General features: G+C 40.4%; 1 protein-coding gene across 4 annotated transcripts in view; it reads left to right on the top strand.

Moving 5' to 3' along the window:
- LOC135204209 (uncharacterized) overlaps positions 1-15,324 on the top strand; it is a 52,784-nt gene that overhangs the window by 26,403 nt on the left and 11,057 nt on the right. Inside the window, exon 5 of one of the 4 annotated variants that reach the window (XM_064234312.1) lies at positions 11,006-11,911. The exons of the other annotated variants lie outside the window; for them this stretch is intronic. Coding sequence (XP_064090382.1) covers positions 11,006-11,185 — 180 coding nt within the window. The 3' untranslated portion in view covers positions 11,186-11,911. Of the gene's footprint in view, positions 1-11,005; positions 11,912-15,324 lie in introns of those variants that run through there. 4 annotated transcript variants of the gene reach the window in all.

The raw sequence follows: 15,324 nt of genomic DNA, 5'->3' as shown, positions 1-15,324 counted from the left end.
TTACTTAGTTTAGTCGCCTCCATGTATTGGGTTACCTTGAGTTTGCTTTTGTTCATCATTCTAATCGGATTCAGTTCCATTCTTTTGTATATATCAACTTATATCTTGTCTTGCCTAACCTGTATTGTTATTGTTTGTTGTTAGGCTAACTAATTTTAAGTGATAACCCGTGTTTTAGGGCTTATACTTCCCTTAGGGTAAGACTGTAATTTTAGTTGATTATTATACTATTAACCTTACAAGTGTTTAACTTTACCTTCTTAATTTATCTGTACTGTTCCTCAAGCTTGGTGTTTGGCATTCTCTGGTACTATTTCACAGGCCGACACAGGTCAAGCCCAGAAAAGGGATTTTGACGAAGGAAAAATCTATTTCTGGGCAACGACCTGTGTCGCCCTGTGAAACCCCACCCTGTAGTTAGATTATCCTCACCCAGCTTACCCGAAGCTTGGAGGCTATCTTCAGGAATGACGTCTCAGGCGTCGGAGGCGCTCACGGTTAGTAGTTAGACACCGGGAGCGTGTAGCACGGCTCCTCCGTAAGTTCGGGGTTTTGTCGAAGGAAGAAGCTAAATGGCAAGGGACCTCTGGTAGTGATTCCACTCGCTCCTTACTATACCGACACTTCTATAAGAAGTGAGCGAGCCATTTATCTTGGCATTATATTGTTTCTTTTTTCTCTAGGATGAATAGCAATATTTATTCTTCAGAAATAGTATCAAAGGAACCATTTCACAGGGCGACACAGGTCGTTGCCCAGAAATAGATTTTTCCTTCGTCAAAATCCCTTTTTTGGTCTCTTTAAACTCATCTTTGTTCGTACACACGTGTTTACAAATGCCTTTATCTGCCAGTGATGAAGAACTATTTAACAAATTTTTTATAAAATACTGGTGAGGTATAACAAAAAAACACTTGGCAGATTGCTTCCCTACTGTTGGTGTGTAGGAAGTAGACATGCTTTGGATTTGAAAAATGCTAATGGTGAACATTTTAATTTTCTGATTATATTAGTATATACAGTGTATCATGGTACTGTATTGATATTGCGATCTTGATTACTATGCTACAAAAATTATTTGAAGGACCTTTTGTTATTCTTGTGTTTGATCCATTTTTTCAATCTTGGGTTTGGTACGAATTGAAAGCTCTAAATGTAACCTGACAAACAAAGCTATTCAGAATGAAAATTGTGGCAAAACATTTTCTGCAAATTCTTTTAAACAATAAATTCTTGTCAGATTCTGCATCAGAAATTTGCTGTAGTTCTCATTGTGCTCTTGAGTGTTTTAGCAGCCAACAGCAAAAATCCGGAAAGCTTACTATGTATTTTTAAATCATTTAACCAGAGGGAATTGTGTCAACATGTGCAACATGTTAACCACATGCTCTGTTTCCTAATCTGCTAAGAAACCTCACAAAGTGGTATATCAAATACCAGATTGACAGGTTGAGTAATGCCATAAGAAAAAAGGAAAAGAAAAAAATTCAAGTTTCTCTGATTGATATTATTATCATGTATGATTGCAAAATGTTATATTTGTATATTTTATATATATTTTTGCACCCTAACTCTTGAATATAAAGTTTTCTCTTAACATTAAAATGGACAATAGCATTTACATTGTAAAATATACAGTACTTTATAGTACAGGTTTACGATCTCTTATCTGGTATTCCAAAAACTGAAAAACTTTAAAAACCAAAGTTTTTTGTGGAAGGAAATATCCATTTGCAAAAGCCAAGTAGTACAGGTATTTTTTTGTCAAATAGTGATGATTTTAATAAGACTTATTTTGCTTATGGGTTTCAGTTACAGTATGTTGCATGTATGCATAATTATGTTATTATTATATTTCAGAATATGTACATTGTGATCATGTGCCATTTGCATTGGATAATGTTTACATTCCCAAAGTCTTAGCTGATTGAGTACATTTGACCATCCTCAATGCCATAAGTTGCAAGATGAAACATAATTTGGAGATATATTTTTCTTGTAAATGAACAAAATTGGATTTAAAAATACAAATCCTTTACCAAAACTAAATTTGTTCATGAACCTTACCTGCCAGATATATATATAGCTGTATTCTCCGAAGTCCGACAGAATTTCAAAACTCCCGGCACGCGCAGTGGTCGGCCAGGTGGTAGTACCCATTCCCGCCGCTGGGAGGCGGGCGTCAGGAACCATTCCCATTTTCTGTCCAGATATTTTCTGTCGCCGGTGCAGCCAACAAGTGTTTTCTGCACCTCCGTCATTGGATTTTGGAACTCTTTTGGTCACTTGAGTATCCCGATTGATTTTTTGGTTATTTGATTTGGATCGGTGGTTAGGCATACGCTAATTGTGGATTGATTTTGAATTTGGCTTGATTTTTCCTTTAACTTGAGATGTCTGGATCTAGTTCGACTAGCGCCAGAGTATGTGGTGTGGAAGAATGCAAGGTGAGGCTACCGAAATCTTTGGTAGACCCTCATACAGTGTGCGCTAATTGTCGGAAACATGTTTGTGTGTCTGATGATCGCTGCAATGAATGTGAGAGTATGTCTGATTCTGCGTGGAAGGCGTATGAATCATATGTGTCTAAAATAGAAAGAGATAGGGTAAGAAGGAGTGTAACGCCAGTTACACATCCAGTGGAATTTATCCCTCCTAAACCTGTGATGCCTTCGGGCCCTACATTAGTGTCTGTGGAGGGTAATACCCTATCAATGATTCTTGAATCTTTGCGTAGCCTGGAATCAAAAGTGCAAGCATTAGAAGGTGTTAATAGTGCAGTGGTGTGTAGTGATAATGCTCCGAGTGTTGCGGAAGGGGGGTCGGACAAACGATCTGACGTTCCTTCGGCAAGACCTGGGGGCGTTTCCCAGGCTTCCAAAGTTCGTAAACGGATCGTGAAAGAGTGTTTTTCGTCATCAGAATCGTCCTCCCCGCGCAGCGGTTGGAGCTTTCGGAAGCAATCGCGCCCTTTGAAGAGGACAAAGACGATAGATGTCGCACAAGCGGCCGCCGCCTTTGATTCCTCAGAGGAGGACGCTGCACATCCCTTAGCCCCTTCTGTTTTGCGGTCGTCTCCAGAACAATTCGAAGACTCTCCACCAAAAAAGAGAGCAAAGGTGCAAGATGTTGCACAGGCGACCGGCACCTTTGGTCTAAGGGAGAAAGACGCTTCACGTCCTTCTCTTCTTCTGTGTTGCGATCGTCGCCGGAGAGGATGTCTTTTGACGACAATGCTTTTGAGCGCCCTGGTTGCGCTAAGGATATACCTGTGGCGGTCCATGTGAGAAGGAGGAGGGCTTCCCCTCGCCCCTCGTCTTCTCACAGGATCAGCCCTAAATCGAAGAAGATTGAGAATTTGCAACATCAAATTCCCTTATTAGTTGCAGAGAAAGAGGATAATTCACGTCACAGAAGGAAGGATGATAAACTGCCAGTCAAGAGATCCAGGCAGTCTTCTTCTCATCGCCTCGCTTTTTCTCCTGTTACCTCGCCTTCCAGATTTCGTGCACGAGGGTCTGCAGAGCACGACGTTAAGGCGGCAGCGAGACTTGACGCCAGGCCTGACGTTCGACTGGGCGCTCGGCTCGACGCCGGGCGGGACGCTCGGCTGGATGCCAAGCGTGACGCTCGGCAGGATTCTCGGCTGGACGCTCGGCTTGACGCCAGGCATGGCGCGCAGCTGGACGCACGATGTAATGTTTCTTCAGACATTCGCCGAGATTCGGAGGATAGTAATGAATCTGAAGAAGAAAACTTGTCGGAGGAATTAACTGAAGAACAATCATCAGCAGTATCTTCAGATTACCAGGTTTTGGTTCAATTGCTTCGAACCTCCTTTGAAGAGAAGTTTAAACCTGAAGCCCCGCAGTCGCCTCCTTCACAATTGCTATCGTCTAAGGCTATCAAGACTCCAGGATTGTTGAAGATGGTTACTTCATTATCAACAAAAAGGGCTTTTAAGAAAATGCAGAATTGGATGGAGTCAAGAAAAGCCCGAAACAAGAACGCTTTCGCCCTACCCCCTTCAAGACTGACAGGGAAGGCAGGTCTTTGGTATGAGACAGGGGAGGAGATAGGTTTTAGAGCCCCCTCATCGTCCCAAGGTGACTTCGCTACCTTGGTAGATGCACCGAAGAGATCCCTTTTGTCGACGACGAAAGTGCCCTGGACCCTTTCTGAGATGGACCATCATATGAAGGGACTCTTCCGTACGATGAGAAGTTTTCAACTTTTTGGATTGGTGTTTAGGGGTCTTGGATAACCGGTCGCGTAGTCCTGATTCGCTTAGCCTCGAGGAGGCTGTCCCAGCGTGCTTGCGTGCATGGACAAGGCCGTCAGGGATGGTTCGGAGGAGTTGGCTTCGCATTTCTGCACTTCGATTTTGAAGAAGAGAGCGGCCTATTGTGGTTTTACTGCAAAGGCGGTCTCTATCTCTCAAAAGGCAGAATTGTTTGTATGCGCCTCTTTCGAGCCATCTTTTTCCTCAGGCTATGGTCAAAGATCTGGCTGTCAGTCTACAAGAGAAGGCTACCCAAGACCTCCTAGCTCAGTCGGCAAAGCGTACGGTTGTTTCTTCTACGTCGGCACGGGCGCAAACCGTTCAAGAAGCAGAAGCCCTTTCGAGGTGGAGTTTCCTCGAGAACATCTTCTCGAGGAAGTACACGTTCCAGAGGCAGAGTCTCGGCTAAGATCAGAGGAAAGAAATGAACCAGATATCCTTCAGCCACCAGTAGGAGCCAGGCTTCGACTATTCTCAAAAGCTTGGATAGAAAGGAAGGCGGACAGCTGGTCGCTCAACGTCATCAAGCGGGGGTACAAGATTCCTTTCTTGAAACCTCCCCCACTGTGCACGACACCCAAGGATTTATCCCCTATTTACCATCAGGAGAAGCAACAAATACTTTTCGATCTGCCTCGAGCAGATGTTGGAAAAGAGAGCGGTGGAACAGGTCGTAGACCTGGAATCTCCAGGCTTCTACAACAGGATATTCCTGGTGCCGAAACAGTCAGGAGGTTGGCGACCAGTCTTAGATGTGAGCAGTCTGAATCGGTTCGTACAGAAGCAGAAATTCAAGATGGAGACACCTCAGTCAGTTCTTGGGACCTTAAGACCAAACGATTGGATGGTTTCATTAGACCTTCAAGACGCGTATTTCCACGTCCCCATCCATCCACAGTCGATGAAGTATCTTCGGTTTGTCCTAAAAGGGACAGTTTATCAATTCAGGGCGCTTTGCTTCGGATTGAGCACTGCCCCTATGATCTTCACGACTTTAATGAAGAACGTGGCGAGGTGGCTTCATCTTGCAAATATCAGAGTCTCTATGTACCTGGACGACTGGCTCATTCGTGCCTCCACTCAAACGCGGTGTCTGAAGGATCTTCAAAAACAAAAACTTTATCGTTGGTGAAGTCCCTGGGACTACTGGTGAAATTTCGAAAAAAGTCACATCTGAGTCCCAACCCAATCCATCTTTGTATCTGGGGATTCAGATGGATTCAGTGGCTTTTCGAGCTTTTCCGTCCCAGGGACGTCAGCAGCAATGTTTAGACGAAGTGACAGCCTCCTAAGGAAAGATTCGTGCTCGGTGAGGGAATGGATGAGCCTGCTGGGGACCATTCCTCGCTGGAGAAGTTTGTTTCCTTGGGGAGACTGCACCTCAGAACCGCTACAATTTTTTCTCAAGGAAAATTGGAAAGAAAGCAAGAATCTGGATATGAGCTTAAAAATTTCAAGAGAGGTAAAACATCACTTAAAATGGTGGCTAGATCCAGTAAAGTTGTCGGAGGGCGTGTCTCTCAAGCTTCAGAGCCCCGACCTAGTGTTGTTCTCCGACGCGTCCACCACGGGGTGGGGAGCAACATTAGGGGGGGAAGAAGTGTCAGGCACCTGGAGAGGGGAACAGGTGTCCTGGCACATAAACCTAAAGGAAATGGCAGCCATCTTTTTAGCTCTCCAGTTTTTCCAAGAAAAAGTCTCTCATCGAATAGTCCAAGTCAACTCAGACAACACCACAGCTCTGGCGTACTTGAAGAAGCAGGGAGGAACACAGTCTCGGTCCCTTTTTGCACTGGCAAAGGAGATCTTGCTGTGGGCAAGGGCACTGGACGTCACGATCCTTACAAGGTTTGTAGCAGGAGTAGAGAACGTCCGGGCAGATCTCCTCAGCAGACGAGGTCAACTTCTGCCAACCGAGTGGACTCTGCATCAGGGAGGTATGCCAAGAGCTGTGGGGGTTATGGGACGTCCGCTAGTGGACATCTTTGCGACGTCCAGAACGAAGAGGCTTCCACTGTACTGCTCCCCAGTACTAGACCCAGCGGCAGTGGCGATAGACGCACTTCTCTGGGACTGGACGGGGATGGACCTGTACGCCTTTCCCCCGTTCAAGATCCTAGGGGAGGGAAGTCATGAGGAAGTTTGCGGCGTCGGAAGGACGAGAATGACTTTGATCGCCCCGTTCTGGCCGGCGAGAGACTGGTTCACAGAGGTCATGGCCTTTGTAGTAGACTTCCCGAGGACGCTTCCAGTAAGGACAGATCTACTCAGACAGCCCCACTTCGAGAGGTACCACAGAAATCTCTCCGCTCTGAGTCTGACTGCATTCAGACTATCCAAAAGTTGGCCAGAGCGAGAGGCTTTTCTAGGTCAGTGGCGAAAGCTATCGCCAGTGCAAGAAGAGCTTCATCCAATGCAGTGTACCAATCGAAGTGGGCAGTCTTCAGGAGTTGGTGCAAGAAGAACGGCATTTCCTCCACCACGACCTCTGTGAGCCAGATTGCTGACTTCCTTTTGTATCTGAGAAGGGATCAAAAACTTGCAGTCTCTACAATCAAGGGGTATAGGAGTGTGCTTTCAGTTGTCTTTAGGCACAGAGGCCTGGATTTGGCGGACAACAGAGACCTTCACGATCTCTTGAGATCTTTGAAACAACGAAGGTTCAACAACCCAGGTTGCCGTCTTGGAACTTGGATGTAGTTCTGAAGTTCCTCATGTCCAGTCCATTCGAACCTATGCATACAGCTTCCCTGAAGGATGTTACTAGAAAAGCTATCTTCCTGACTGCTCTGGCGACGGCGAAGAGAGTCAGCGAGGTACAAGCGATTAGCAAATACGTGGGCTTTAAAGGTTATAACGCGGTTTGTTCCTTGAGCCCAACGTTCCTGGCAAAAAAATGAAAATCCGTCCAACCCTTGGCCTAGGACCTTCGAAATTAAAGGGATGGCCGAAATCATTGGGCGTGAGCCAGAGAGAGTTCTGTGCCCTGTCAGGGCTCTAAAATTCTACCTAAAGAAGACTAAGGATTGTAGAGGTCTTTCGGATAACTTGTGGTGTTCGGTAAGGAAGCCAAATTTACCAATGTCGAAGAATGCTTTGGCTTTTTCTTGAGGGACACCATCAAGGAAGCGCATTCATCCTGTCAAGAAAGTGATATGAAAATGTTGAAGGTGAATGCGCATGAAGTGAGGGCTATTTCTACGTCGGTAGCCTTCCAAAAGAACATGGCACTTAATGACATCTTGAATGCCACATTTTTGGCGTAGTAATTCAGTGTTTGCCTCTCACTACCTTCGGGATGGTTGAGGACTACATACGAGAACTGTTGCTCTTTGGGCCCATTATGTCGCAGCAGACACTATATTGGGTACAGAGAGTAGCTCTCTTCCTATCATTTAGGAAATAATATGTTAGTTTGGACTTTTTAATTTTATTTCTTTTTATTTTTTATTTTTAGTTTATTATTCTTATTTAGGTGTTTAGTTTATTGTGGTCTTGGGTCGGCCGCCTTAGGCGGACTTTCCCTCCATTAGCCTTGGTTATACGAAGTTTAACCAGATAGGCTAGGTCAGGTGGTAATGTTTTTGCTTCGCCCTCATAATAGGGTTAAAATTTTTGTTTTTGTCACATTGTGGTCATGCACCCGTTGACAAATCATCTGGAGCGCACCAGCTATATAGGTCACGTCCTTGATGGCACCTCCAGTGAAGCATTAACAGCATTCGGTGTCTAATCAACACCTATATGATCTGTCACATTGTGGTCACGCTCCCCGTGGCAGTTCATTAGAGCGCACCAGCTACACAGGTCACGTCCTTGCTGGCACCTCTAGGAATGCATTACCCAAAAAAAATTGGAGGTCTATAATGTAGGATCTAGTTGTTTTGTGGTCACGCCCCCGTTGACAGATCCTCTAGAACTCAACAGCATCGCAGGTCACTACCTTGCTGGAGTCTCTAGTAAAGCAGAAGCAGACTTGGGTGACGGTACTCACGAAGTCAGCTATGCTAACAGGTAAGGAACCAAGATATCAATCATGTAAATGGAATTGTTTCCCAAAATCCGAGTCTGTCTCCCCCTTCCTCCAAAGGTGGGATTCAGCTATATATATATCTGGCAGGTAAGGTTCATGACAAAATGATATTGTTATGATACAATAAAGTTTGTTCATACTTACCTGGCAGATATATATAATCAAAGTGCCCACCCACCTCCCTCAGGAGACAGTGGCACTAGAAATATCTGACAGAAAATGGGAATGGTTCCTGACGCCCGCCTCCCAGCGGCGGGAATGGGTACTACCACTGGCCGACCACTGCGTGTGCCGGGAGTTTGAAATTCTGTCGGACTTCGGAGAATACAGCTATATATATATCTGCCAGGTAAGTATGAACAAACTTTATTGTATCATAACAATATCATTTTTAAAAGAAGTAAGTAAAGGTATGATTTTGCCAATTTCAGATGCAGCTTCGTCCTGTTCCAAATCTTTTGCATCCTGCATGTTATCCATTTTATTTTTCCGCAGCTATAACTAGCTGCTTAAATTTAGGGGTTTCTATTTTAAGACTATCTCGTTTGCGTGAAGGATGAATAAAATTGTATTTAATTTTTACTTATAGAGGTTATCATTGAGTTACCAAGTTTTATTAAGTTGATAACTCTACCACAACTCCCAATAATTATGTGATAGTTACAGCAACTGATATTTGGTTGTTTATACCAGTGCCTTAAATGAAATACCAGGTGTTGTTGATTGAAAGAAATAGTAATTATTATTAGAGAAGCCACGTTTGATAACCCTGGTTCGAATATAAGACAGTTTGCATTTAACCCTCTGAATTTTAGCCTCTGGGTCTATTATTTAGTCATAAAACTAAATTAGATGTAATATGCATTTTTAGTGGAATCTATTGGAATCAAGACAGGCATAGGAAGCCTAGCCTTGTACAGTCTGTCAAAATGAAACTCATTAAGTATAGCCTAATGTAATCTGCCAAAATGCAACCGGCATGATATATATGATGAAGTCATGCTCCGGCGATAACAAAATTTTGAGGGACGCATACACAAGATCAAAATTTTGAGGGACGCATACACAAGATCAGATGATCTGTAAATATGTAGGTTAATTATAGTGCTTTTGATGCTGTACTTATATTTTTGTACTTTACAAAATGTTCTTGTTGGAAATGAAATGTGCAAGTGTATTAATGGAGCAAGCTTCAGTTCCAAGTTCTGCAAAAATCCAAAACATGAAACACTGCTGTCCTCAAAGGTTTTGGATAAAGGGTTGTGAACCTTTACAGTAGTATTCGTATATATACACGAACATGCATTATTCATTATAAACTTGGAGTTACATATCTATGGGAGAAAAATCATTCTGAAAGAACTGACAGTAAACTTATGCATGGCCATGCAGTCATCGAATTTTTCCCAACACATCTTTCAAAATTGATATCCTTTGTAAGGTTTAATAAAGGAAGGATTTATCCTTGAAGGGATGAGCATGATACTGATTATTACATAAAATCTTAGCAATATGTTGATAATATTCATATGAAAGGGAAAAGTTAGCACAGTGAAAACACACCCAGAGATAATTACATCAATAATGAGTGCTAGACTAGCTCAACCATGTTGCCAATCGAATTTTGCCTACGGTATCAAGGTTTGAGTATAATTGTCCAATTGAACAAAGGAAGGCAAACAGCTGATAATGTGAGTTACAAATAATTGTGCTGCTAAAGAATAGCTTTGAAAGAACATTGCCCTAGATTGATCTTCTTCACTTGAGAAAATAAACATTTTATGGTGTCTTTCCTTTAAGAGAATTGAATAGATGGTTGAAGACTGGATGCATAACCAAAATGGGTTAATTGTAAGTGAAGTTAATGAAGCTAATAACACACATCTAGGAGTCTTTTAAGAATATTTGCTTTCACTGACAAAGCCATAAACGACAAATATCTAAATCAGAAACTAAGTTTGTATGGTGCAGTGAAACCTGTGATAGTGATTGCAGTGATATTACTAAATGCAGATAAATTTTGCATGCAATGGCCAAACAATGAGAGATCATTGATTATTTTAAGAAGTTCCTAAGGGGAATTCTATGGTGTATTTTTACCCAAACCATAACTATCTCTCATCTTTGAGCAAAATAGCAGTAACAAAATAAAAGTAATCTCTAATTACGATGGAATTAAATAATGCTCATCAAGACAGTTGTGAAGATACCAGTTATTTACCTTACTGCTACTGCCTTTTCACCATGACTCGCCAAAACCTGTCATTAATTGATAGGTTTCACTTTTAAACTTAGGGTCTATGTTTATGAAGTTATTTACCTTGTGCGTACAGAGTACGTAGTACGTTAAGTTACAAGATATCAGTCAAGTTGTTGGGGTTGGAAAAATATGTAATATTGATTGTTATCTTCAACTTTTTTTAAAACCAATTACCTTAGAATTGGTTTAATTGTAACTGATTAGGGAAACCGTATCAAGTCATTTCCTATGAGAAAAAAGTATATCTCAGTTTTGAATTATATTTTGGTATTCTGATTCTGGGAGATTATGAATTGAAGTCATATAGATTGGTATATGCCATGTTTTTTTTATATCATGCTTTTATGACAAGGTGTTGCATACTTATGAAAAAAATTAGTATTAAGCTTAGAACTCGTAAATATTTCTTAGATCATGCAATATTTTGTAGTACGCATTTGGAAGTGGACACAGTTTAGAAGGCGGGGGTGGTCGTTTGGAAGCAGTAGTACAGCAGCTAAGAGAGGTGGTGGGACAGCAAGTTCCTCGATCAACACTCGTCCAGATTACTTTGGCAGCTGATTATGACCTTAACAGAGCTCTGAATTTCTTCTTTGCATCGTCATCTTAGAGATAGATTTGCTTGTGATTTTTTTAAAACTGCAATTTGAAGTATGTCATGTTCAAATGACAGCCCTTGATAACAGTGTTGCTTAAGTGTTCATATTTAGTAACACGCAGGATATTTTCATTGTTAATCCTTCATGGCATGAAACTGTTTTCATGGAAATGATGTTTCATATGGATGTAACCTTATTTAGAGATCTTATTTTTCTTTGAATGGAGTGTGTTTTGTTAGAGTCTGTGTTGTTAGCTTTGCTTTCTACCTTGGAGATAATAGAGATGCTATTCTACTAGTAAAGTGCCCTTTTTTTGTGTGAGTTGTAGGTATTGCAAAAAGTGGTTTCATTCTTTTGTTGTACATACATACATATTGGTTATGTTTCTTCATTGTTGCCATGCTTGCTGTTGTAGCTTGAGAGTTTATCAAAGAGAAAGTAATACAGTAAAATGTATCTATACTTTAGCTTTATTGCTAGTCATAGTTATCTGTGACTTATTACTCCTCTCATCACTCATCAAAACATCTTGGTGTGTGTTTGTGTATTATTTAGGTCTTCAATATGTGATAATTGTTAACAGTCACTTGTTAAAGGTGTTTCACCAATTATGACATTGAAAGTGTATCAGATGTTCATATAATGACTGACATTTAATGTATTCATGGAAGTTTTCATTATCTCAGTTTCATTATTGTGCCCTTTAGACTCATTATTTTTGCTCTTTTAAAATTCCTATCATGATCTCATTATTTTCTATTCTTATTCTTATGTGATGTGAGTAACAAAAGAATGGAAACAAAAGTGAATGACTCAAACATATATTTATTCATTACATTTTTGTACTACTAGAATGCAAACTTTCATCGGTGATTGCTTTTAGTTAATGTGTCCATACAATATACATATTTTTCTTAGGCACTAGTAGTGAGATTTTTGCTGTGTTATCAAGGAATAGTTGAAAGTAGATGACGGAAGTCTTGAATCATTATCTCTGTGAAGTATCCCTACACCAACAATGTCCGTGCTGTCATAGATGCTATGCATTGCAAAATGATTGATGTTATTGTTGTTCTGTTTTAATTTACACCAGATTGGTTGAGATTGCATTGTTAATACTTCTACTTGTGAAGTTGGAAACCATTACTTTGTATCTGAGTGTATGTTAAGTAGGTAGTATATGAAAAAATGGTGGCAGAATGTGATAAATTTTGGCAAGTATAAGCATTTGGTCACCTTCTGGATGTGATTAACATCTTGAAGAAATTGGCTCTGAGTTGACATTTTGTCATGAAAATCATCTCTGGTCTGATTTCTCCCCAAAGTTAATATTTTTGCTAAGTTTCTTTCAGTTGCATTCTCCCATTAATGAGATATTCTCTATTCTACTATTATCATGAAGAAGGTTACTGATTTTTATTTTTAGACTTGCAAGATTTCCAAAGGGTCTGTTGATGAATGAAAAGTACAAATGAAGCAAGATAAATTGAAAGTAGTTAAGCAGCTAATTGAGAAGAGGTGAGAAAAAATAGGATGCTGAAAAGAACTTTTACTACCTTACAGGGGACTGCACAAGATATACTCTTAAGTTGTACCTCTCTTACCTAATGATATTCTGCTAATATTTACATATACATATACATATACATATACATAAAGATCACTGTTTAAGTGCTTTGTGGCTGGCCGCATTTAGGTGGCCTTAGTGGAGATATGTTCCGTACTGAGTGTGCCTATTTGCAGTTCTTAAGAGAGAGTTACAACTGTTCATCATTTGGTTGTAAAGTATTGCTTGACTGACAGCCACAGTATTCTTGACAGCTCACTCTGCCCATGGGTAAGTAACCTTTTTGGGTTAAAACTATACCTTGTTCTTGTTGCAGAGTTTGGAAGATATAGGGACTTGATCTACCAGTCCGTTAAGTATTGCAGTCATGCAGAATTTGAAATGAGTTTTAAATGATTATTCCTCTCTCACTGCCAGTGATTCATCTAGATGTTAATGCGTGATCACACATTCCCAAAAAATGACTGGTTCAATCCTCATTGAAGCTCTATAGAGCAGAAACCAGTTCATTTACATATCTGATGAGATTGTACCTTTCCTTTTCATTTTAACCTTTATAATTTTCCCTGGGAGGAAGATTCAGTAGAGCTCCATTCATGACAGCAATACTTGAATCTTCAGCCGCACTCAAGAAATGATGACATTCCAGTCTCATCAGTTATTGCTTTTGAGGTCAGATAATGTACCTTACCAATTAGTATAAAATACCATTCAGCTTTTGTCAATGTTTATGGCTGGTGTATCACTTTTTTGAGCTCTTGTATAGTTCAGTTTGCTTAAAGATTAATGAGGAGTGGTTATGATTTTAAGAATGAAGATTTGTTAGCTATGAAAAATACAAATTGGTTAAGAATTTGTCATGATCTTTCAAATTTTACTTATCAGAAGTTCTGCATCAAGAGTTGGAAGCATGGTAAAGATTTTATAAAGAAAACTTGCACAACAATCCAATGTATTCATTTACATTATTTTATGTATACAGAAAGAAAGTTAATCTTTCTTTACACACTGAATACTAAGACAGTAAAACAAGGTAGATGAAGGTAGGAGAATGGTGTGCGAGGTAGAACAAGAAATAATGTACCTTGTGAATTATCCTTTGAGGCAGGGGCATTGATGGCCACTCTGTAGAACACACAGATGGTGTGCAAGGTAGAACAGTAAATAAATTATGTACCTTGTGATTTATCCTTTGAGGCAGAGGCTTTGATGGCTGATCTGTAGAATGCACTGATGGTTTCGTCCAGGGTGGAACAGCAGTCGTTGATATTGACCTTTGAAGCTTCCTAAAGTTGCGTAGACAAGTGCAATCTGCTTCTCTAAGTCTTGACACACCTAAACATCTTAAGGAGACTATCACCCTGGGAGCATATATACGTACAACAAAATTGGCAGGGCTAGTGGTGACACTACAGGTCATTGCATGCAGATTCTTAAAAATTCTTCTCATCAGAATGCCCAAGACTAGCAATTTCTAGAAGATGGGAGCAAAATTTTGTATGAAAGGCGTTGAATTAACCCAAATATTTCACCGGAGACCATATGGTTATGAGGGGATGATGTGACCCTGAAAGGTGAAGACAGACCCTGGGCAACACCCGACTGGATGTCTGTATAACGTGCACGTAATAAAAAGAAAATTTTCATTTCCTTTATTTTTCCTCCTTAGCCGAATTAGTCACTACCCATGACAGGAGGATAGTCTTGGTTTGAATAATTGGGTGTATATGTATTTAGTGGCTGTTCACTGTCCAAGCAACATAGCAACATCTTTTCTGTACAGGTAATTAATAACTCCTGCTTTTTTCCAATATGTCTCATAATTTTACCACATTTAGAGAACAAGCACCCCAGGCAACAGGGACCTGAAGATACATCAAGATACTAGTTTTTATTAACAATTAAGGACTTTTGAGTGTATGGTACAGCTTTATGGAATACTAAAACATTGCAGGTCACATCCCTGATAAACAGTGACTTCATAAAGGTCTATACCTAGTGTAGGTACATAGTACAGAATTTTAAGTTAATTTACTTCTGTTTCAAGAATACAAACATTTATTTTACTGTGAATATCCTCCTCTCAACTTTTTCCGCTATTTTTTCAACTTGCTGAGGCACCAATGATATTTGTATTGAGGTGAGTAAGGAGGGATACTTGCAGGAAAAGGCTACTCAGTGCTTCTTATGTGTCTGTGAATAACTTTCTTCTTGACCAGGCAGTATATCCTGTGCTAAAAATAAAAGGGGTGCAGTTATGATAAATAATTTTGAATTCCTTACCTTTTGTTCATTTTACTAACTTCAGATACTTCCTCATTCTTTGTTTAAATCTAAAGGTAATGATCATTACTTGTTAACCCAATGTTTTTAAGCATTTTATTACATTTCTCTACGGAATATTTACTTGTCACATCTTACTGCATAGGTCTACATCTAACTGCATAGGTCCTCTAACTCTCATCTCTCTCTCTCTCTCTCTCTCTCTCTCTCTCTCTCTCTCTCTCCTCTCTCTCTCTCACTAATATATATGTAACACATGACCTTGGAATCATGTACAGTATACATACTCATTAAAATACA

Source organism: Macrobrachium nipponense, chromosome 44, assembly GCF_015104395.2.
Source record: "Macrobrachium nipponense isolate FS-2020 chromosome 44, ASM1510439v2, whole genome shotgun sequence".
NCBI lineage: Eukaryota > Metazoa > Arthropoda > Malacostraca > Decapoda > Palaemonidae > Macrobrachium > Macrobrachium nipponense.
Note: the sequence above shows the minus strand (reverse complement) of the source record. Positions and strands in the feature narration are given on the sequence as shown.